Genomic DNA, 25,000 nt, shown 5'->3' with positions numbered 1-25,000 from the left:
CTTATTTCTACGGTCCCAGTACAGCCCACACCGATGTAACAGGTAACGGTACAGTTTTTGTTTTATGATGACGTTTTGTCTAAATCGTGAGTGGTTTTTGGTGGCGTCTTGTTTTTGCCTGTGGGCAAAGTTAGCTGCATAGCCTGGCTTTCTTGAGTTCCTCAACAGGCTGCAGTGAACCCCTCACTGCACGGTTTGCTGCTCAGTCTTGCCACAAAGCTCCAAGGTTCAGAACATTCAGAAAAAAGCTTGCACCCTTTCCAGTTAGTAACTTGCAACCTATATAATATTAATATTATCACGTAACTTAGAGATACATTTTGTCATGAGTTAGCCTAAAAGCTCATTAACTTTGACTGTAGCTGAGGAGTCTCGTGCCTCCTGTGTTCATTTTAACAAGACGAACATATTTTTTTCTTTAGCTTTTAATGACCGAAACTCAACAAATGTAATTAATTTCTTATTATTTGCACGGAGAAAATCTTGACAAAACCTTCATAATTTGTTAATATTTTTGATACTTAATTCTGTATCATTCCTTCGTGTTTTTTTTTAATATTAGCCATCTACTTATTTTTTAAAAAACAAGTATGACCATCAAATAATGGCAGTTACATGTGGCAATGAGCCTAACATCTAATAACAAGAAAAAGTGTTTTGCTTTTCGAATATTTTACACAACTTAACATTGTATCGTTGAGTTAAATTAATATTCATATATTTTTGTTGCAATATATTTAAACATTTCAGTGATATCGGCTATGCTAGCAATGCTAATTTCAGGTTATTGAAGGGTTGTCCCTTAATTGGTCGTTGCGGGACACCTGTGATGATAATGATGTATTTGTAATGCCAAAATCAGCCACTATTTTTGTCAATTTGAATATTAATTTTGTAGACTCGACCTTTCAATCACAATTGGCTATTATTGCTGTTAATATAGATTATAGAGTATAGATAAGAACATTTATTTTCAATTATTTACTATGTATGTTCTTTTTACTGGCTGCCCTTATATTAAGTCAGTAAAAGCTATATGATTGTAGAAGCATAAAGCCTCTGCTCCTGTTACACCTACACCCCCCTAGCTGTCGTAAAATCACTGTAAAAACATCTTCTCATGGCTCATTTCTTAAATAAGGTACATGTCATAATAACAACCATAGAGAGACAGATGTTTTCAGGTGCAATGATCTGAATTAATGTCCCCTCAATGTCCCTTTGGGGTTATTAAAGTTATAAACAGTATGATATATCTATCCAATTCAGGTCACAGATACAGTTCGGGCACTGGGAGTGTACGGCTGTCCAATGAAATATTTAGATCTGAGAATTTTTTTCTGTGACTTAGATGAAGCACACCCTGTAATACACTTCAGTGAGTACCGCTGTTTCATACATAAGTCATCAGTCTAGTCTCTTCAATTGGTGTCCCTGTATTGTGTAATATATTACCTCATTGATCATTGCAGGTCCTTTCTATACAGTCTACACCTGGACTGGAAGTTGAGACATCTGGGTGAATAAATTACTTCTCTTAACCTCTAGGGCATCCAGGTGCCATTACAGGCAAAATAGGTCCAGGCTCCATAATCTGAGGGATTTTTTCTGACACAATTTAAAATCACACACACACAAATAATAAAACAACATATAAAGCTGCAGAGGGCAGATTTTTATTTCTAAAAACCAAATCAGATTCTACCTGATGGCTTCAAGGCACTGTGACCTTTTCATTACAATCCTTCACCCACTTCCCTTGATTGAGACAATATTAGTAGCGTGTGTGTGGCTCCTAATAGGAAACCGTCAGAACGAATCAAACTCATATTCCATGCAAAGAAAACTTCACAGCTTATCAACATGAGATCATCTTTGGCTATCTTGCATCTTTTGTAGCATATGCTTTCATATGATGTGGTCACACATCTTCTGTGTTGTTTTGATGTGAGAGTGGTTTGTACAGTTTTCAATTCACTGACACACTTTGCACACAGTTGCTCAGTGCAATTTTAAATCCCCATTCACAGGGGACATAATTAAAGAAAATCTATAGGACAGTTATTCTGCATGTTTTTTTTGTGCATCTGTGTTGATAAGACTTGTGAAAACCTATTATGGGTTGTTTTCAACATGAATTAATGTAATGTGAATGATTTCTAACATCATTCACCCAAGTAGCTGCTGCTCCTCTGTGCCATTGCCAGTATGATAACATTGTTATCTGTAGGATGTTAAATAAGGCAAATTGCAAATTCAGTGAACACATTTCTTACCTCCTAATAAGTTAATAAGATTTCTGTAATGAAATATCTAATGTAATATGCATGTACACTGTCCTTAGATATGCATTTAGTTTCTGTGCAGTGGTTCTATCTCTGTCACTCTGAGTGCCCCCTCCTCTCATGTTAAGCTGCTGAATTGCCACAGAGTAGCCTAACCTTGGGGTCAGCCAGGCTGTGGTGACTTTGGGCTAAATTTGGAACGTGGAGCAATTAGGCGCACACTCTACTGCATCCCTCCACTGCATTAACTCCACAGGGGCAATTGGGAGGGAAAGACTGGGGTGGGATGCAGATCTCTCTCCTGTCAATGAGCTTGAGTTGGAGATAAAGCTTGTGCCAGGCTCAGATCAAGTCAAATGTTCTCTAATAAATCTAAAACCAAGAGTGAAGGAGTTTTTTATGGGCCAAAAGTCTGGCTAAATCTTCTAACAGCCAAATCTTGAATAATGAATACTTTTTTTCTTTTTTTAGCTTTAATAAATATGAATATTCACATTTTGGTAGGCTATTAGAAACCCAACTTTGTCATCAGTGACCTAGTTTCACAATTTTACCATCCAAATTGCTTATGAAACAAACATCCAAATGAGGGATAGATCTCTGCTTAGTGGTCAGAGAAACTGACAGATTTGTCAACTATAACCAGACTTGAAGCAGCGTTTGGCTGGTGCTCATTTCCACCCTGCTTGTGTCACTATCACTGATTGTGGGCCAAATGGTGGTAAAATGTCACAGTATTTGACAGCTTGGATGTTCAACTAGGCACTTTGGCAGGGAACCAAGTATCATTTTGGAGTCCCTTGAAGGTGGTTGAGTCAGTGATGTTGTCAAGTGAAAGCAGATGCTGAATTTTGTGATGTATGGTCAGATATATAAAGAAAACCTCTTTTTTATTTCCAGCAACAAGGACAGAAGCAGACCAAGCTGGGCCAGGCTAGGCCAGGCGTGGCCTAACTAGCCTTCTGTCTGGCCTTACCTGGCAGGCCAGCAACCTCTCCAAGGAGTCCTGCCTTCAGTGAGCAGAGGAGGCTTCAGCCTGTCCTTACAAACACTTCACCTGACCTCCAAGTCAAGCTGTAACAGACTGGATTCCAACCATATTTTGTGTTATCAGCCTTTTGGAGGCCATACTGGTCTGTTAGATCTCCAGTTCTTCCATGTCGTGGTGGTTGCTCTCTGGATGTTGGCAGCAGGATGGATTCGGGTGTTAATTTGACGGGTGTCACCTCACTGCAGTGCTTGCACTCCCCCTCCTTTGACTGCCTTTGGTCCCTTCCCTCCCAAATCTTTAAGAGAAAGCCCCTTTGCCTCTCCTGGGGCTTCGCTGAGCCCTGTATGGAAAGGCCTTGCAGGAACTGTAAGTTGTCTTGTTGAAACAAGTTGACATTGCAAAGAGGAAGTAGAAGTAATAAATCCTTGCAAAAAACTACACAACACAACAAAGATCGCTGCAGTCAATTGATTTGATTGATTTATTTTCTCTAAGCCGTCCAATTTGCTTCTCCTGGAGTTTGATCAGAGGTTGAAGAGCTTTTCATTTGAAAAAGGAGCTTGCTGGTCAAGATTTGCACCCACAATCAGTTTACACATAGGTTGGTCTGATTACTTGTGTAAAAAATTCTTTATTTATACGTATAGAATTTCTCTTTTGTGGTCTGAGCCTCGGGGAGGAATGTCTGACAGCAACAGCAGCAGCAAAGCAGTGAAATTCATTGCCCCGGCCCCCCCCCCTTCTTCTGCCTCCCCCTGTCCATCACCCCAGACCCCTCACAAGAATGTGAACGGCTCTGCCAGTTCAGACTCGCACGTGGTGGAGAAGCTCGGCGGACACCCCGAGGTCCGACGTCGGCGCCACACGATGGACAGAGACTCTAAAACAGCCGAACACCGCTTCTTCCGTCGCAGTGTCATTTGTGACTCCAATGCCACAGCTTTGGACCTGCCCAGCAAAGCAGCTGTGATACTCACTTCACCCCCAGACTGTGAGGGGCCTCCCACCTTCTTCACTCCACAGCCCTCAGGGCCTGGACCTGGGGTGCACGATGCTGAGGACAGGGAGGCCCTGAGAGGTTCATATTTGCAAAGTACAACCATTCAGCCTTGTCTTGGGCTCAGTGGGGCAGTTGTGGAGGGACATGTACAAAATTCTGAGGAAGATTTAGCTGTAAGCAGTATCACGGTTGCCGTTCCCACCAGTAGCAGTGTTGAACCTAGTGCAGACAGGGCAGTAAAAGAGCCCAGCCCGACAGTATTGGATGTTACAGACAAAACAGTAGGCAAACAGCCTGATGTCACATTGCGTCCCAGAGGGTCTGAGAACACACAGCAGGTGGGAAAAGATGGAAAAGTGATAGAACATGTGGATAGCGTTAGTAGCCCGGCAGAAGAGAAAGAGAGGGAGACAGAGGAGGAGAAAGGTATAGCGAAAGCCCGAGCAGAGCAGAGAGAAGCTGAGAAACGGGTGCAGGATGATATAGAGGAAGTAGAGACAAAAGCTGTTGGGACTTCACCTGATGGACGCTTCCTAAAATTTGACATAGAGATTGGAAGAGGGTCCTTTAAGACTGTGTACAAGGGACTGGACACGGAGACTACTGTGGAAGTGGCATGGTGTGAACTCCAGGTAAGTCCAGACTCATAAAACCTCTTTACCTCTTCAGTGTCTGTGCTATGTCTCCTCCTGTTCATCTGGCTAAGTGTTTTATTAAATGCCATGTTGTGGTTGTTGTCATCCCTGAGGTGATTGAAATCCATCCAGGTAGTGTGTTTTGTCTTTTTACGTTTTCTTGTACTGTATGTCTTATTTTTACCTTGAGATATTGAGGCTTCTATGTGAGAACTTCCTGCTCACCCAACTGGTTTCCTGTATAAATGTTCACAAAATGGGATCACAATCAGATTGAGGTTGAGATACTGTTGCAGATTACATTCTGGCTCAAGATCCATGTGTTTGCTCTCATTTTTGCTGAATTTTAGATGAAGTGTGACAAGTCTAGAAGGGCCATAGTCCTACCAGCAGCCAGCAAAGTGAAACACTGGGGAAATACCAGATGTTGCCTATCAACAACATGCTTGTGTGTAATTTTAAGCAGCAGTTATGAGGTAGTTTGTGTTCTGAACTTGCTCCTTCAAGATTAATTTTGGTTTGCTTTGGATGTAATTGCACAATTCTTCTTAGGTTGTGTGTCTTGAGTTAAGGTTGAGTTTTACTGTGAGTGCATTGTGAATGCTCACAATAGCTGTCATATTTGTTTTCTAAAGATGCTCAAACTGTTGTTTTTCCCCATGTGTTATGGATTCCATCTTGATCTGCACTGCTCAAAAATATGTAGTTGTTAAAAAAAAAAGTATTTTAAATTAAAATATTGACATGTAGTTGTAGCAGCTCCTTGGGCCGAATCTGTATTTCTACGTTTATGTCGAAACACAGTTGTGAGATACAGAATTTCTCCAAGTTTTCTCAGAATCTTCTCCTTGGTTTTGCTGATTTTGCATGAGTAAAAGAACAACCTTACAAACTGAGGCGGAATGATGCAAATCTGCCAGCCACTGTAGCTGAAGCACTTCTTTTGCTGTCACATCGTGGTTTTGTTTTTCATTGCTACATCCCTTCATTTACCCTGCTTTGACCCTGCAGTGTTAACGGTTGATTTGTATGTGAACGGATGCCGTGGTGAATCAGGTTACCACTACTACGTATTGCCTAAATGAGTATCAAATGAAAAAGAGGATGCCGAACAGTCGAGGCCTAAATGTAGGTTTAAACTCGTGGATTTGATATTCAGATGACTCATAAATCTGCCTAATGTAGGGTGATTTTTTTATTTATTTAGGACAGTATCATTCAAAGGTTAAAGAATTGAGGTTATAACTAGAAACTTTCTGTTCAAAATCCCCTGACTGTCTGGGAAATTCAGGTTACCGAAAGTGAATGAGTAAAACTGTTGCATCCCTCACCTACTTCTCCAGGTTATGTTGCCCTTGAACAGGACGGATGACTTCCTAGCTGCTCCAGTATAGTTTCTCTGTGGCTGGAACAGGACAAGTTGTGCTGGGCAGCTCCCAATCAGCTGTCATTCTCAGTATGTAGATACATAAGGGTTAACAAAAAGGTGAAACACGAGACAGGATGGCACACAATCTACCACAGGATGCTATTGCTACATTATGGTTCACTGATGCAACATCTGCAGTGAGTGTGTGTCAGGAAGACAGAGAGACAGAAAGTGTGAACAAGAGACATGCAGAAGAGATCAATGTATGTTGGTGGTGACAGAAAGCGAAGAAAATGGAGATTGCCTTTGCTGCTTGTCTTGTTGACAAGTAAGCACAGAGGCAGAGGTGTGTTGAGTTGCCGGAGATGTAGAATAATAACTCTCACAGTCATATGACATCCAGGGCACTGACTGAGCTGAGGTTTTAGCAGAGGAAGAAAACAGTGACATAGACTCACGTGGAACTGCTTGTCCTGATGAAACACTGAACCAGAGAAACAAATGTACAAGATTAAAAGAAAGTTGATTTTGAATCCGTTATTTTGCATTATTTCTGCAGAACGACAGGAAATTTTAGGGAGATGACATAATTAGCCACATGCTGAGAGTATTTTGTAATTTGTAATACATCAGAAATCAAGCAAGAAATGTTTTTTGACATATGAATTGAAAGGCATGGGTAACATAAGCTAGTTTTTGTGTGTTTAGTCTCTTCCATGACTGATTGATTAATTAGAATCAGAAAAAGTCAAACAAGGTGAGACAGTGTAATTAGATGTTATCTCTTCAAATCTGCACATGTTTATATTTGTCAGTGTGTGATTATTTCCTGTGGGACTGTGAGGTTGTTTTCCTGTCATCTCCATCACAAGATGTTCCTCGAGTCCTCCTGAATCCCAGGAGCTAAAATCAGCTTCGCCCTGATGCCCAGCGTCTAGGAAACGGCAGTTTGTTTATCAGAAAACAAACGTCTAGCCTCTGTCGAGTTTTCGCTCTCTGTCACACATGCCTCTTTCTTTCTCTCTTTCTGTCTCACTTGCTTGTCAGAAAGAGGAAACCTAGTGTTCTGTGTCAAGGAGGTCTCTGTCAGGACAGATCCAGACCTCAGATTGATTTTGATGGTGTGTTAAAAACTGGTTAAGTTGTAACTTGGTTAAACAATCACAGTAAACAGACTGGCAAATTTAATATGTGTATGGTATACGCACGATTACTGGAGTGAAATTTTTCATTAAACATGTGTTATATAAAGGTATTGAAGGCCTGGGGTGACTCGGCTATATGCATGCAGAGACAAGTACTTTTCTATCGTGCTTGGCTGTAATCCTGTGTGAGTGTGAGTGAAAGATGTCTGAGCAACTGCTGACATGTGGCAGAATGGTGGGAGTAAAGTTACATACACACACATGCACACACACACACACACACAAGACACACACACTACAACCAATCACATTCTCTCACTGGGTGGGCATGGCAACTGGAGATCTGTGGGAGTCGGGATCATCTGGAACTTGTCTGTTTTCTGTATGTGCAAATGTGTGTTTGTATGTATGTGTGCACGTGGTGTGAGTATGTTTCCATCCCTTGAGTTACTACAATATGCATATGTAAGTGACCTGCGGTTGTTTAAATTCAGTGGCCTGTTAGAGATAGGGGTTTGTGATTGGGGGGTTGTGTCTTTAAGTTATTTGGCATCTGATCCAAAGCAGGTTAACTTGTGGAATCCATAGATGAATGGAAACAGAGCAGGAGAAGGAGAAAAGAGACAGAGCAGATAGTTTACTTAAGCTTTAGTGAAGGAATAGATTGATGAATAGATAGAGGGAGAGTAGAGAAAGAGGAGGAAGGTCACCCAGTAGCTTATCTTAAGGTTCCTTGTTAGACTGGATGGTAGATGATGGATGGGAAAGAAGAGGCTGATGCAGTTCTCCTGGAATGAGAGAAAATGGACAAAGGGAAAGGTTTGGGTTCAGTTTATTCTTGAGGCAGTGCGGTTACAATAGTGTTTATTATTTCTGTGAACTATTTAAGATTATTTGAAAACCCTCAGTTGTCTTGAAACTGTTAATAGTCTCACTGGCAGGAAACAAACATCAGTTTTGGAGTACCTCTGTCTGTGTGGCTCATGAAATGGTGAAAGTGCTGAAAGATTTCTGAGATGAAACCATCACTGTGGCTTGTACAGAAAAACAGTTTTGGTCTCTGCTTGAAATGCAAAGCACTTGAGGACGGCCGTGAACTGTTATGGTGAAGCACACAATCAGGATGCCCCCCAAGTCAGTGGCAACAGATTTGCATATTGTACAAACTCCATGAAGCTGAGATAAAGTTAGAAGCTTGAGTCAACTAAGAGGTAAAAAGAAAGGAGAACATAGGGAGGGGAAGGAGGAAAATGATGCCATACAAGAGGGCAGAGATGGAGGAAGGAGGGTTAAAGGTCAAAGTTCAGCCTGTTGTGTTAGAGGCGATCACTGGGAGCCTGCCTAGCATCCATTCATTCCTCTGGCTGAAACAGATAGGTAAAGAGCCAAATGGAGATAAAATGGGACAAATGGCAAAACCAGAAATATTTAGTCTTAGAGAACGTTTGGTTGACAGGTGGTTGGCGGATGGGAGGAGGAGCATGAAGGCAGCTAGAAATATCATGAGCTGGGGTTTGAGGAAGAGGGAGGTGAATGCGGAGGGAGTTCAATGAGAGAATAGAGAAATGGGAAACATGGGGAGGAGGGAGGGAGGGAGGAAAAGTGGGAGAGAAAAGACAAAGTGAAAAGGGGGAGGAGGAGAGAGAAGCGGGAATGAAACAGAGGAACTGAGGACAAAAAGAGGAGGGACCCTGTGTGTGTGTGTGTGTGTGTGTGTGTGTGTGTGTGTGTGTGACCTTAGGCTCTTAGTTCTACTGGCACTCAAAGACCTTGAAATTTCTCTCTCAACAGCAACACAAGGCGGATTAGCCCCCTCCCCACACACACATATACAAGCACATGCACACACTTTTGGGGCTCCAAGGCCTCTCCTTCAATAACGGTTATTCAGTCAGAGCCATAAGAGAGAAACTGATCTCTGAGCTCAGACAGCTCTGTTGGTGTGATCAAGTATTGCACCAGTGTAGAATATTTGTGTCTTTGTGATTATAAAATCATATGTACATTTTATTTCACAATTTCATTATCATTTTATGTTGGTAAATATCACTGTAGTACCACAGAATAGACATAATGAGTCCTGTTTAACGGGGGTAATAAATATGGCTCACAGAGTCCAATTCTAGCATTGCTGCACTTTGCTGATAGTGATGACCCATTTTAACCTGGTACTGGCCTGAAATCTGTCCATGTGTTGGTGAAAGGACAGAGGGAGGCAGAAAAGATCACATCGGAGGCACAAAATATGGGGAGCAAGAGGCAGAAAGAGGACACAGAGATGTTTGTTGAGATTGATTCTATCAGGCATTTGGGAAGACTTTTGGGAAGTGTTATTTCCCAAAGTCATCTTCCACATTCAAATTATGCTTTTGGAAATAGTGAAAATGTTTGAACTGGAGATTATGTATATAAATACATGTGTACGAAAAAGAGAAAGTATTTTACTGAAAGATAAATATCCCCAGATTACTCTAGAGCAGCAGAACTGAGGTGAAATGGTTCGACTTTCCAGAGGTTCAGATTTCCCTGACAAAACAGCAAACTGCAGCTGTGTCAGGCCTTCAGCAAAGGCTAGTTCTCACTGCTGATTGATACTGAAGTTGCTAAAAAGCACCCCCTAAAACACACACACACACACACACACACACACACACACACACACAGACAGTCAAAAAAAGGAATGGAAACTGTGTTTGCAGCTTAAACATTTTCTCGTAAATGTTTTAAATGCAGGCTACAAATAATTTACTCAGTTCCTTTTCCTTAATAGCAATTAAGCTAATTTGTATGTGCATGTAAATGTGGGTCTGTATATGAATACATGTGTGTATATGTAGTGGTGGTGTGGGTGTGTGCACACTGCAGCGAGCTTTGGGGATTGTTAACTTATTCATTTGGCTGAGCCTCACTGCAGATGAGCTCAGCTGTTTAATTATAAAAACCTTAAAGTGGAAACGTTTTTTAAACTTGCAGGATACTTCCTGTGTTTTTAATGTGTTAAACAGGCAGATGGATTTGTGGACTAATAATTTAAGAACCACCTGAAAAAAGAATTTATAGCAGGATTGAGCCCTTTCTGTGCTACAGTCAGGATTGGAAAATCAACACCAGCTACCCTGTAGTTGTCGGTATATGGCTTGTAGGTATGTGTAGATGTGCCATCAATCATCATGACAACATCACTCATGAAGCTCTAATTCCTCTCTAATAAAACTGGCTGTAAAATGGGCAAATGTTGCATCTCATCTTAGGAATCTAGCAGTCACCATGGCCAAACAAGTTTGTTTTCTGCTACGTAAACTGCAGGGATGATGGCTATCCAAGTTCATCATTAGGACTTACTGTCAAACTGTCAAACACACACTCATGCATAAACACTTAACAGCAAGACGTGTAGCTCAGATATGTGAAGGCCCCAAGGCCCAGCCAGTTGGATTTATGAGTGATAAAACATAAACATGCTATGGATCACTCAGTGTTCAGCTCTGATACAGGATAACCTGAAGATGACAGAGGATTAGAAGAGGTTACTGAGGAAATCTCTTTTTCATTCATTTTATTACTCATTCTCTCACTACGTTGCTCTGTCAGTGAGGAAGTAAAGGAAGGGAGACAGAGAAGCTGACACTTCCTCATATGCAAACCATCCCTGCACTTCCTTTTGTGTAATGTATGTGTGTGTGTGTGTGTTTACACCAGAGTTTCCCCTAATGATGAATAATAGGGTCAGGCTGCCTTGCCTTTAAGAATTTAATTAGTATTGATTATAGTGGAGGGTGTGAATTGAGGTGTAATTGATGTGATAAACAAAATTACTATTTTAAAATGACATATGTTTGTGCACGGTCACTGAAACATAGTTAAAATACTGCATGAAGTCTAGACCTTCCACCGATGGGAGTGCAGCATTTTATCACACACATAAATCTCTCTTGAGAGGTTTGAAGCCTTAGATATGTGTGTTAACAGTTGAGATGTGTGTGTGACTGAGTGTGCGCTCAGAGTGAAAACTCTATTGACCTTCCTCCCTCCCACTCTCTGTGTTTATTTTGAAAAAAAACTAGCAAGTGTAATCCTGAGCTAACATTTTGTGTATGTTTGTGTGTGTGTGTGTGTGTGTGTGTGTGTGTGTGTGTGTGTGTGTGTGTGTGTGTGTGGTTTTGCAAGTCACAAAGATGAAGACACTGAAGTGTTTTGGCACCCTCTTCTAAATAAAGTCATCCTGCGAATGAAAAGAGCTGAGAGAGAGACTGAAGGATGCTTTAGAAACTGCTGAGGGTGTGTGACTGAATTTGTGTGTTTGTGTTGGTAAGTGTGCTTTATTTGATTATAGCGCGGTTTAATTGGAAACAGGTTGTCTGTATGTGTATGTTGTTGACTCATGGAAAGGCAATGTGTGCTTACAGTTGATGTAGGGCTCGTGTGTGTGTGTGTGTGTGCTGAGGGGTGAGTTGGGGACATTGAATGCATCATGCAGATGTTAGATGACTTGCACAGTGAGACATGATGACATAGCTTATGCTCTCTCTCTGTTTTTCTTTTCTCTCTTTGCTCGTTGTGGCTTTTTTCTTCCTGCTCCAGCTTTGCTCTCTCAATCAGATTCACTCCTCCCTCCCTTTATCTCCCTCATCTATCCCTGCTCTTCTCATTTTCCTTCTCTCTCCCTTCTGTTTCTCTCTCCATCTTAATCCCTCCTTCTCGTCCACTGACATCAATCTTTCCCTCCTTGAATTTCACACATTAAGAGGAGGACTAACTTTTTGTCTGATTCCTCCTCCTCCACTGTACTCATTCATCCAATCATTGATCTTTTTGTAATGTCCACTTTGAAGATTATCTCAAGCTGATGCTAGATACTACACTGCTGAGAGAGATAGAGCCACAGAAACATTGTTGTGTGTGTGTGTGTGTGTGTGTGTGTGTGTGTGTGTGTGTGTGTGTGTGTGTGTGTGTGTGAAATATGTGAAATACAGGACCTGAATTAAACCCACGATGCTTATATCCAGCATTGTCCTCAAGGATGCCTGAATTTCTATTGTAATTAGGAAATTTTAACTGCAACCCAGATTCAACCCTACACACACTCTCACAGTAGCCTGACTAAATGCAAGTGTGCACCTGATTAGCGAAAAGAGGGTTATGGTTTTCCCATTTTTAATATGTTTTGCCAGGAAGCTGCTAAACAATACTGACATTGTAAGAATAATCACTCCCTGGAAATTCAGAGCAACGATTGGCCGACAGCTGCAGATCGCAGGCAGGGGATTGGGTCACGTTGTTTTGAGCCAGAAATGACAAATCTGGGATCAGGTGGACAGTTTCTCCTTCTCAGACGGATGCAGTGGATCTGGCAAACAAAAGCTTAGACACCAAATCATACAGTGAAAATGTTATAGTATTTAGCTTGAAACTATTACTAAGTTCCTCAAGGATACTTTATTTTCTTCAGTTTAATTGGTAGGAATTCAGTGTTTATATAAAACTGCACCAATCTATCCAGTTGCTACAAACAGATTCAGAGTGGCTCTGGTTGAAATTAAACCTTGGCCCTTAAATTACTGGGTATTGTCTTTAACCACTAGAATAAAGGAAAATCACACATTTTTATATATAAACTGCATGAAATGGTAGATAGATCAGAAAAAGTGCAGATATAGCAAAGAGTGTCTTTGTTAAATTTTATCTCGAAGTCTTTATCTCCAAATCTTGGGAAACAGTGTCATCCCTCAATATGACTGAAATATTGAGAATCCACTTGAAGTACTTTATGTCTGTGTTTCTCAGTCTATTGCCTCCATTTCTCTTTCAGCTCCCTCTGAATACATCGGTTTCTCTTTTTTTCACTCAAAGGTTTTTTGCCTCTTCAGTACACAACATTTATTGCGTCTATCCATTCGTATACTGGAAGAGGGGTCCTCAAGTTTCTTCCCTTTTTGCCTGTTAAAAGGTTTCTCTGGGGGTAATTTTCCTTATTGGAACCACGGGTGTAAGGATAGAGGGTGTCATTGATTGTAAAGCCCTATGTGGAAAATGTGTGATTTTGTGCTCTATGAATAAAACTGACTGTGTCGATGGGAATGGACTGTCGATTGAATGCCGCTTGGGTTTGGTAAACAGCCATTGCTATAGAATTTGATTAAGTATTAGATAAGTCTTATCAAATATTAATAAAGTTCAAACAATATTTAACTGACTCCTGACTTCAAAATAACAAAAGGGAGAAACTGCAGTTGCAGATTACTGTCTCTGATACAACAGATGAACCAGTGACAGCAGGGCTGAATGTGTGTCCAATAGACCAGTGCATCTCCAGTAGGAAAGGGGTGTAGGAGACTGTGTGAGTGTGACCTCAGTCTAAAATAGATCAAGTCTCTGAACTGCCGGTTGTCTGCATCAGCGTAAAGTGACCTGGCCTGCACATCTAGACTGCTTGCTCTACAACACTGTGTGTGTGTGTCTGTGTCTGTCTGTTTGTGTGTCTTTTCTTTTTCTGTGTGTTTAGTCTGCTCTGGCTTTTGTCTGTGAAATGACTCTGCACACAGACTATTCTGCTTTGTGTGTGTGTGTTGCTCAGACTGTCTATAGAAAATGTGTGTGCATGTGCAAGTGAGCCCCTGTTTTCTTTCTTTGTGTTCACATCTTATTCTGTGTGTGTGTGTGTGTGTGTGTGTGTGTGTGTGTGTGTTTGGGGAGGCAGCTCCCTGGTTTCATTGTATGGTTCCCAGATTCCTCACATTCCAATGATAAGATGTCATCTTGTTAGCGGAATGGGGTGTGGGGTGGGGGACCCATCATAATGTTAGCCCCCCCACCTCCATAATAAATGTCTCTGCTGGGGAGACTGCTTAATCTTTGTGTTTGTTTTGGGATGTCTCCCAAGCCTAAATCTCTGCTACCTGTAGATTTACAGTTCATATTTTTATCTGATGATATTACTTTCCCAGTGGATGTTTTTTACATAATTCTGGGCATTTTCACCTTATATTGATAGTTGATAGTAGAGAGGAGACAGGAAATGAGGTATGATATGTACCCCAGCAAGATTTGAAGCTTATTGGATTTTCTGACGAAGCTGAAATTTTCAGTAGTTATCAATGTTTCCTTTATTCCACAGTGGTGTGCAGTGCTGCTCATATGAAGTTTATCTACAGGTACCTACTGTAGCTAAGGACTTGTAGGCCAGTTAAAAAAAGAAAGCTATAAGTAGAATTTCTGTCATGTTCTAAGTTGTTGGGCAGTTTGCTAAAAATATTTTCTATTATTACATGTAAAATCACTGATTTCTGTATTTATAAATGACCAAATATTTCATGTGAAAAACAGCAGGTAAGAGTTAGGACTGACAACATAGTCTGAAATTTAGATAGACATGCAGATAGACTGATTGTAATTATTCTCATTTGTCTCTGATATGTGATCAGTCTATATTAAGAGAAAATTCAAGTAAAACCAATTGATGCTCAAGATAAAAAAGTGTACAGAACAGAAATGGTTTGGGGTTTAACAGGTTCATTTACGTCTGGAAATAGAACTGAAGAACATTGAGTGAGAAGAAAGTGTTGTACCAATACTCTCTGTCTGTGTTCATGTGTGTGTGTGTTTTTGTGTTTGTCACACTTTTTTTTTTCTGTCTCTGTCACTCTCCTTCTCTGTCTCTGGCCTCCTCTCTCACTCTCTGGTTCCGTCTCGCTCTCTCCATCCTCCATGACCTTAACTAAAGCCTCCTGGGAAAAGAGAAGAGAAAGACAGAGACAGAGAGAGGGAGCAAAGAGAGAGGAGAGATGGGATTTTTCCCTCAGATTTTTTTTTTTTCTCTTTCTGTTCTATAAATAGCAGCAGAGCAGCAGAGTGTCATCTGCTGAGCCATAACTAGAGCAGAATGAGTGTGGCTGCATGTGTCAAAGTGGATATGTGTGTCATTCTGTGTGTATAGGGTCGACTTTCTACACTTTCCTCATTTAAAAAAATAACGGATTTTAAGTTAAAAGGTGGAGATTAGAGAAATGCTACTTTGTTTTCTGATAATTTATTTTTTAAAATGCTATTAGCATATTGTTGGATGGAAATTTTGGATGTTTAATTAGAGGAATCTTCCACCCAGAACCTGTGTTTTTGGGATAAAATGTTTGGCTTAAAACTATCAAGCCTGCTCCTTCACTGAGCTGTACTTGCCATATTTTGATGATGGCGGTGGTAAATGAGCATAGAGATGAGCAATGTTGGATTTTTTTTCCTAAATCTTCGTTGGGAAAGCACATTATCAAGATGAAAATATCCCCTAATGATGATTATTAGTTCAACAAAATGTTATGTGCTTGTATGCTTTTTAAAAATGGTAACAAACAGAGGCCTTGTTTATTTTGACACCTATGAGTATTTGCACAGACCATGATTTAACATCTATCCAGTTTGTTAAGTGTTTCTTAGGAAGTAGTGGTTGATGTTGTTGCTCCTTGGCTGCATGTTTGTTCAATATATACTAAATGAATCTTCATTCCAGTTACACCTTTTGCTTATGCTGTTAATTTGTAAATATACATTATCAGGGGTAAACTTGAGTCTCCTCTGTATGTGTCACATCCTATGAATGCCAAAATTTTTAATTTTTAAAAAGTTTGAGAGAGAGTGTCAGCCTGACACAATGATGAGTCAATGGAAAACATGATAAACACATACAAAATCACACACAATCACTCTGTGGTCAGTTAGGTAGGAAGTTCTCCCCACCAGATTAGGAGTCAATCCCTCATAAGCCACAGTCTGCATGATGTAATCACCGCAGAGCCAGGTCACATGGATGGTATGCAGCCCTCAATGCTGTTTGAATTGAACAGGAAAGCCCCTTCTGTCCTTTTAATGCTGTGGTCGGGTGCGAGGGTGAACAGCTGCATGACTTGCAACCGTCATCTGCCACAAATCATTTTAATGCGTAATAAAACCGTGATATTGTGAGACAGTGCAGACAGTTTGCCAACAGTAGATCTCAGTATTACTTTCTGCTTTTAAAGCGCTGCATGCTGTGAAAAACACTGAAAATGTTAAATGCTTATGGTATAAAATATTTCTTGTAGTTTACGTGCCATTGTCAATCCCCATCGCTCGTGAGGGTATTACGACATGCCTGTATTATATGCCTGAACCAATAAACCAATAAGGTTTCAGTCACGAACTGAGCTGATTGCAGGGTTTATGTTCCCCTGAAGTGGTTTTTACATGGAAGAGGTTTCTGTGATGAGATAAGACAGGATGTGGGAATATTGCCTTATGGTCTTATCTTAGAATCAAAAAGTCAAATGTTGGATCCTTGCAGCAGACACCATGTCCTGTTAAATTGTCCTTTTAAGGTGAATTTCTGTCTTGACTCAAAATGAGATTTTGTTGAGGGAACTTTTTCCTGGACTCATGCAGCTGAGATGGAATGAGTTCTTGTGATTTCCTGCTCGCACAAACATGTGTGCTGTGACACACACAGACATGCACGCACAAATTATAACAAAGCAGGGTTGACCGAGAGGTCAGGTCTGTTTGTTTACTGTTGTCCTTCCTTTGTGTGTGTGGATGTGTGTGGGTTGGGTTGCGTTGTCTATTCATTGTGTTATGGGTGATAAACAGCTAACCTCTGTCACCCTGTTGTTGACTCAGGCTAAGTTACACTGAGAAGAAGGTGGCGCTGAGAAGGCAAGAGAGATGCAGGTGTAAGAAATATAAAAGATGGAGAAAATACAGAAAGAGAGCGAGAAAGATGAGAGGGAAGAAAACAGAGAGAAAAAGATGTACAGCCATCTGAAGAAAGAGGGAGAGGCAGATCTTGTTTTAGATGTTACATTTTTTTGAGGGGTTGTGTGTGTGTGTTACCAGAAGGCCTCCATCCATTCTCACTCCATCAATATTTGATTGGAAATATCTCTTGTTCTTCTCATGTGTGTGTGTGCACATTATAGCTAATGGAGCTACATGTAATACAAACGGTCACGCAGGTTGCCTGAAATGTGTGCCTACTGATGCGGGGTACATTGTATTATTCAGTGATAAAATGGATCCATAAACAGTTCACCTCTATTAAACAGTATAGATTAGTCTTGTTGAAAGGGAATACACAGCTTGAGAACTCATGAACTTGGGCCTTCTAACTAAAATGAAATTAAAATGAGACAAAAAAAAGAAGAAAACATTGATTGGCTGTAACAAGTAGATAAATGCAGCCACAGAGAAATATCAGGTAGAAACTGTGGCAAAATCGCAATGAGCACAGTACAGAGGGAAAGGGACAATAAAATAACCAGAGAGATAAGTCATGAGCGAAAGAGAGGGGTGAAGGCAGAGACAAGGGCAGAAAGAGCACCGGACTATTCAAAGAGACAGAAAGGCCTGATGGAAAAAACAACCCGGAAAGAGAGTATGATATTCATAGAGATAAATGCAGACAGACAGAAAGAGGAAGATAAAAAAAAGAGATGCAGACAACGTCAGAGAGAGACAGAGGGAGAGTAAGTGAGGGTGACGCAGACAGAGAGAGTGAGACAGCAAATTAATGGGAGCTTTAGAAGGTAATGGACTGTAGATCCCCTGTGGTCTGATGGAAGTCCCATTCAACCTGTGTACTTTAGACATTGTCTGCTCCATTGTATATTCAATATCCAGATGCTCCCTAACCCTGGGGCTTTTGCGGAAGAGCATAGGGCAGCTCACACAGCCGTCCATGGTAGTGCTGCAGTTTAGTTTCTACTTGGAGGGGAATTATTTGACTTGTTTGGTCGAATTCGTATCTTGTAATAAACCAGTTTAGTTCCAGAAATTATAAATAAAAACATGGCATGTGAATTACTAAAGAAGATTAACTCCACAAACCCATTCACTAAAGAGATCCTGGCATCATTATGCCTGTACTTCATATTGATAATGCCTCACTGAGCCTCTGTGTGTGTCTAAACAGTTTGTGTGTTTGAGGTGTGGGTGGCCATGCATGCATATGGCCATGTGACTTGCAGAAGAACAGGTTAGGGTGTTCTTCATATCCTGAATTCTATGAATATTTGGGACACAAAGCTATATCGCCTATTGATTATCCACAGTAATTAATAATAGAAGTGGTGCTATGTACCTTCATGTGACAGAACCAGAGAAGCTGACATGCTCCAGTGTGGTGTAAAATAAGAGGGGAAAAAAAGTAAAGGCACCTAAAATTTGCAGCAATGCAGTCTAAGTTGCAGGTGGCACCAAACCACACCACAGTCTACAGCACATCCGCGCTCTGTGGTTACTGCATATGCACACAGAGGCTTTGCACGGTGCTATTTCTGTATGTTCAGAGGCATATTTCAGATAGTGTGTGGTCAGCCACCAGCTATCTGTTACCTGTAGATACAAAGCTTTGTTATACTTTTACACCACTTTCCTTCCAACAGACTTATTGACATAGAGTTGTGACCATATTTAACCCTTCACTTATTTTCTTTATCAAAAATCCCTGTAATTGCCTGATTTAAAATTTAACAGACAGTAAAGAGAGTGAATGTGAATGATACTCCTCATTGGAACATGCTGCTCTTGCTGGTACATGATACCTCCCTGTGTTTATGCCAGTAAGCATTATAAAGTATTTTGTATTTTGTTACCACTGATTAGTACTGTGTGCTGAATATCTAAGACAGCACTGTTGACAACATAACAGGCTCACAGAAATACAGAAAAGAGTATGAATATGGTTCACCACTGATCTGCTAACCATGGACGGCTGGACTTTAAATTTGTTTTCACCACATAGTGCAGCATTTCTATTTCTCTCTGGCCTTATGAAATTACGTGAAGCTGCTTATCCAAACAGGTTGATCCAAGCCACCTGCGAGATGCATGAGAAACACCACTGGTCATAATATGATAGTGTTATGAAATATGTCAGCTGTTAAAGGCTCCTCTGGAATATTGAGCATAAGTGACAGACTCTCAGCTTGGGAGTGTTGCAAGATTATTTTGATCAAATAACTGATCTGCTTTTTGCATTTGCTGTTTTGTTTGTGCCTTGTTAATAATTTTTGTTAGAAATATGAATTTGCATCTACTTAGCATCTTCGAATTAATAATCTAGTAAAACTGCATATGGAGTGGCAATATAAAAAGAGCATTTGGTGTTTAATTTTGCCATTGTACGTGATTATGCTTGCAACAGAGCATGGCTTTGTTTTTTGGTGGGTGATGAGCCAAAAAGGCTCAGAACTGCTAGCATTTCTAGTATCTTCCAGCACATTTTAGGGAGGATTTAACTCTAAACTCTTTAGAAGGCTTCCTTTTTGTTGAAACAGCAAATCTGCTCAGACTGCAGTGGTGGGGAATGTCCTTAATTAGCCCAAACATTAGCTCTGTTTCAGCTCACTAGCTTGAAGCGGGCAAGGGGGAGGATGAGAAGAAGAAGGTAAAAAGGGGCAAAGGGGTGAAAAAAGGGCAGCAGAGAGGAGAGGGAAGAAAGAGGGGAAGATGGAAAGCTACCAAATGCTGATGCTATCTCGGTTGAATCACCAATCTGGTGGTTTCAGCACTTCAACCTGCGTATGTTTAAATGCAATTTTCTTAGCACCTGTTAGTCTGTCAACACCTGTAACATTGGTGAGCAGATACTGCATTTCACCCATCAGGTTTGCCCCTCTTTCATCACGGATTACTGAGAACTCAATCTGTGTGGCTTGGCTATATATTGGGCAAAAACCAATTGTGTCTGTTTGTGTGTGAATTGGTTAGAGAGTGGGAATGAACACGTAACAGTTGACTATGGGAATGGCCGTCTCCCAAGCCAAACTGTGACCATGAATCCTGTAGTCACCCACCGTGTCTCAACATGTCTGTGACTTATTTGTTTCTTATCAGCCAAACACATCCCTGGTTAGCTTTTTTTCCAGGAATCCCTCACTGTTCAGTTTTATGATTAAAAACTTGCTTACTTTTTTAAGCCGTTTCAGTCCTTTTTCCTCTTTTGTCCAGATCATAAATATATCTTTTGTTATTGAAGGACCATTTTTTCATTAATCCAAACAGGTCCTGCCAGCAAGTATTTCTGCCTCGCTAACAAAACAAAATGACAGTAGGTGCTCAGTCCTCTTATCCCTTCTTTTATGTAATAAGAATAAACAATGTGAGCAGGCATACACACCTGCTTTTGTTAAGGGGGTTTGGCAACATTGAGCTCAGTTTGCCGTTGGGGAGCAAACCATGAAGTGAGTGATACTTCAAAAGAGCAGATGCATCATTTAGGTATAAATGGGTGTGTGAAAATGTTTTTGTGGGTGTGTTCATGGATGCAAGCTGCGCATGTGTGGGCAACTTATCTCATTGTGTTTGTTCATGGCTCTCTTATACTGATGAATCGCTTTAGTTAAAAGCCTGACTCACACTGGATTTTTTAGGCCCATATTGATATTTGAGTTTCAAATAATCAGATAAGGGTTCATGAGCAGAGAGAAGTTATTACATAAACACATCTTTGGAATTTCTGGACTGCCATTACATGTCACTTATTGACCAAAATATGTATCAATACAGATATTAGCTAATATCAGCTAGTATCAATATATCAGCCCAATTGATTGATCGGTCTAGTGCTAGTTTTTAGACAAACTTTTTAGACAGCTTTTATGCACTGAGCTCTAAAGTAGAGCTGCAATCATTGGTTAATTAATTGATCAGTCGATCCAGAGACAATGAATCAGCAACTATTTTGATAATCATTTTATCATTTGATTAATTTTTCAAGCAAAATTCAGTGGTTCCACCTCTTTCACCTGTTCTAGTATGTGGGGATTCCATCATATACGTGTTTCATTTAATCAGACAGGTTGAATCTTGGTTCAAACAAATTAATTATATAAAAAGTATCTTGTCATTGCATGTTCTTTCCTGGCAGAAAACCTTCCTCCACTGACTCAGCCTATGACAGGTATATACACCTATCTCAGGGAAAGTACGTACAGTTTTTAGGAACAAACTAAAAGATGTTTTCCACACCCAGCCTCTTCTCTTGTATTTCTGTTGCTAGTTCCATGTTTTTTTCTGTCTTTTACTACTGGTTCGTCATTCCAGTCATCCTCCAGACGACCACAGTTTGACCCAGGTATTTTCTCAGTCTGGTGCACAATCATTCGTCCATCTCTTCATTCTCTCTCTCCAACACTTTTCTCTGTTTATCTCTTGTGTCTGCAGCTCTCACCCTTTAACGGGTTCTTTTTCTCTTCACTGCTTTCCTTTATTGTCCCTTGTTCCTTTTCTCAGACTTTCACTGCTCCTCCTGCTGTCTTCTCTCTCTTATGCTGTTTGTCTGTGAACTTGCCTTCCTCACTGCTACCTTTTTGATCTCGCTCACTCTCTTTCTTTCTCTCTCTCTCTCTGGCTATAAATAGCAGTCTCGTGGGCTGGAGGTGTTAGCAGCAGCAATTTCTGATATTTCATATCCTGCCTTTTTATGTACCTTCATTCTTCTCTTCTCTTCTCTTCTTTTCTCAAATGAAGGCATCTGGATCATATTCAAATTACTGTCACCCCAGTAAACTCTGTGTGTGTCAGTGTTCTCCCTGAATAGAGGCCATGAACAATCATGGCCACCATTCATCAAGCAGCGTCCTTTTTAAACTCCCACATAACTTCCAACTGCTCTCGTACAACTGCTTAGTGGTCAAACGTTGTATGGGAAAGATAAATGTGTGAATGTCCAGCTAGTAAGTTAGTCTCAGCAGATCTTTGTGACAGAGAGACCTCTGTCAGCAAAGTTTATTTCTCCCACTTCATTGACTGAAAATCACACAGAGGTATCTGGCACACAATCTGTTCAGAAGTGACAGATACAGTTGTTTTCTTTGGATTGAATTGAATTGTGCTGTTGACAGTTGTTTGACTTTGTTTGAGGAGTTTGGCCAATAATGTGTGTGTGTGTGTGTGTGTGTTTTTTTTGTTTTTTGACAAAAACTACAATTTATACCGGTGCTTCTTTAGTGTACCCCAAGCTACTTGATTGTGTTAGCACATTTATAACACTGGACACTTGACATGTTTAACATGTGGCTAAGGTGTGGCATATCAGTGTGAGGGAATTGGCTCTCATGCCAAAGATGCCATTTCACAGAATTATTGAATGTTTCATTTAGGAACTGCCTGAACAGAGAGCAGAGGAGCTTGGGTAAAAATGTTGGACAGAATGAACAGGCAGCCACTTTGTTTGTAAGAGCAGTAGCTTTTTTTTTTTTAATCAACCTTTAAATATGTAAACCATATAGCGTCTGTGGCACTCTTGTGGTGGCAGAGTCTCATACTACACATATTTATGTAAATATGATGTATGCAGTTGAATATATGTGCAAAAACAGACTATGATTCACACACGTGCAACCATCCACATTAGTGCATTCACACGCTGACATGCTTGGAAACACACACACACACATATATATACACACATACACAAGGAGATGGATTGAGAGTCTCATTGAGTAGAGGGGTCTGAGGTCAGATTTAGGGTCAGCATTTGGGTCACTTAAGGGGTCCATTGGGGGAGGCCTTCCCAGTGATGATAGATTAGCAGAGACAGATAGAAGAAGAAGAAGGAGAAGAAGAAAAGGAGGAAAAGAAAAAAGAGAGGGAAAAACTCACCCAACACATGAATCATATCTGATGTCCTGTGCTGACTACACAGGATATGAGCGTGCAATCTCATAGTCGATTCTGGTGTTTGTGTGTGTGTGTGTGTGTGTGTGTGTGTTTGCATGCCAATCCCTCATCACTCGTCATTATCACTTGTTGGCCCCTGGCAGATGGTTTGGTTTTCAGTGAAGTATTGGTAAATTTGTGTTTTTCTCCATGTTATCTTCAACCATGACCAGTAATCCATCTTTATCTAGAGGTTCTGTTATAGGTGTTGTAAGTTTGTTGCTCTGCTCATATACTGGCCTCTTCTTTTTCTTCTTCTTTTTCTTCTTCTTCCCCTCCTACTCCTTCCTCTTCCTCCTCCTCCTTTTCAGTTTTCTTTGTCTGAAACTGCTTGTATCGCTGGTTTGTAATCTTTTTTTCTCATCTATTATGATTAATTTTAAAGATACCAGTCTCTGTTCCCTGTTGTTTTAACCTCTGTTGTCATAGTGAGATCAACAACATGACAGCTATTGGCAGCTATGGCTGCTAGTTCCAAAGTATTTTTATGACTGGGTTGTTTAATTATATAAATCTAGATAATGACAGTTTACTCTAGGGAGTCACAGAAGCATGTGTCAGTGAACTATGTCAGTGCACAGTAGCAGCAATTTGACCGGTACATTGTGAAAGATTTGTGGAGATTAGTCACACACCTCTGCATTGTTCTATCAAGAGAGAGATGACATCTCAGAAAGGAAGGCTGCTGGTGCTAGCACTGCTAATGTTAGCCACACTCGGCAAACCAGTGTGACATTGTTTACCTGCAGATGCTATGATCCCACGTAATTCCCAATTCAATTGTGCTCAATTTTGACTGTCTTGTTTTCTTTCTTTAAGACTAGTTGAGTTCTCTAATTTTAAATGATCATTTAATGATGGAAACATTGTTCATGGGGAACATCCCTAGTTTGCACCCAACAAAGCACAATATTGCCACATGAAAACATGTGACTGAGGTTTTTTTTATTGTTCCTCATCTGTGGGACAGTGGAGCTAGAAATGGAAAGGACATGCTACTAGGTCAGGTTTTACTTTCACTGCTCAGCGGGTGAACCATGGCAGAAATGTTTTAAGAGGGTGGGGGTTCAGACAGCAGCACAGGCCTAGTTAGAAGTTTAATTCCCTGTGCCCATGATACACTAAGTGCCTTTTGAAGAGGGCCCCATTTGTGAGCAGCAGCTAATGATAGCTCTGATAGCAGACAGATATTTTCATAAGTGTCAAAGTGTTTCAGAACATGACTGATGGAGAGTGAAAGGGTGTTTTTCAGGTTTTTATCAGAGAAATTAATGATCTACCTCAGACCTCCAACCACAACATTCATACACACTGATGCTGCTGTAAGTGTTGGCACCGTACTTAGTATAAACTGGTGTGGGAAGCCTTTTGAAGTTGCGGTTCTGATGGATCATATCATAGTACACACACTTCTGTCTTCTCTCTCAGGCTTTGCACCTGAATGAATCCGAATTGCTGCCAGTTGTCACATCAAGTGTGTGAACCCACAGAAGCTGTTTGAACAGGCAGCCAGTTACAGTGAAGCTGCCTTTCAAAGCCCTAATGTATTCATCAGTGCAAACATCCTTCTGGAGCAGCACATCCTTTAGCTATACACACACACACACACACACACACACACACACACACACGTGCTGTGTTTGCCTGTCTTTTTACTGTACACTGCATGTTTCACTCTTACTCTGTTTCTGCCTGACTCTTGAACTTTCTTACCTACTTTCTTCTTCCCTTTGACTTCAACCTGTTTTTCTGACCTCTCATAAACCTCCAGCAGCATGATGTAACATGCATTTGTGTGTGTGTACACATGCTTTTGTGTGTTTTTTATCGCAGCCAGAAAGCCTAGTAGAGGCATTTCTGTTGACATTACCCCCTCTTTTTCTGTTCGTGC

General features: G+C 40.7%; 1 protein-coding gene across 6 annotated transcripts in view; it reads left to right on the top strand.

Annotated features, from left to right (window-relative positions):
* Positions 1 to 25,000, top strand: part of wnk1b (WNK lysine deficient protein kinase 1b) — a 90,347-nt gene that overhangs the window by 537 nt on the left and 64,810 nt on the right. For all 6 annotated transcript variants that reach the window (XM_087177042.1, XM_087177045.1, XM_087177043.1 and 3 more), the window contains exons 1-2: positions 1 to 42; positions 3,186 to 4,908. The exon at positions 1 to 42 is cut by the window's left edge and continues 537 nt beyond it. In XM_087177042.1, the coding sequence (XP_087033168.1) occupies positions 3,958 to 4,908 (951 nt within the window). In that variant the 5' untranslated portion in view covers positions 1 to 42; positions 3,186 to 3,957. The remainder of the gene's footprint in view (positions 43 to 3,185; positions 4,909 to 25,000) is intronic.

Source organism: Seriola lalandi, unplaced genomic scaffold (assembly GCF_002814215.2).
Source record: "Seriola lalandi dorsalis isolate HSWRI2012SDOR001 ecotype SW California unplaced genomic scaffold, Sedor1 jcf7180002054579, whole genome shotgun sequence".
Taxonomy (NCBI): domain Eukaryota; kingdom Metazoa; phylum Chordata; class Actinopteri; order Carangiformes; family Carangidae; genus Seriola; species Seriola lalandi.
Note: the sequence above shows the minus strand (reverse complement) of the source record. Positions and strands in the feature narration are given on the sequence as shown.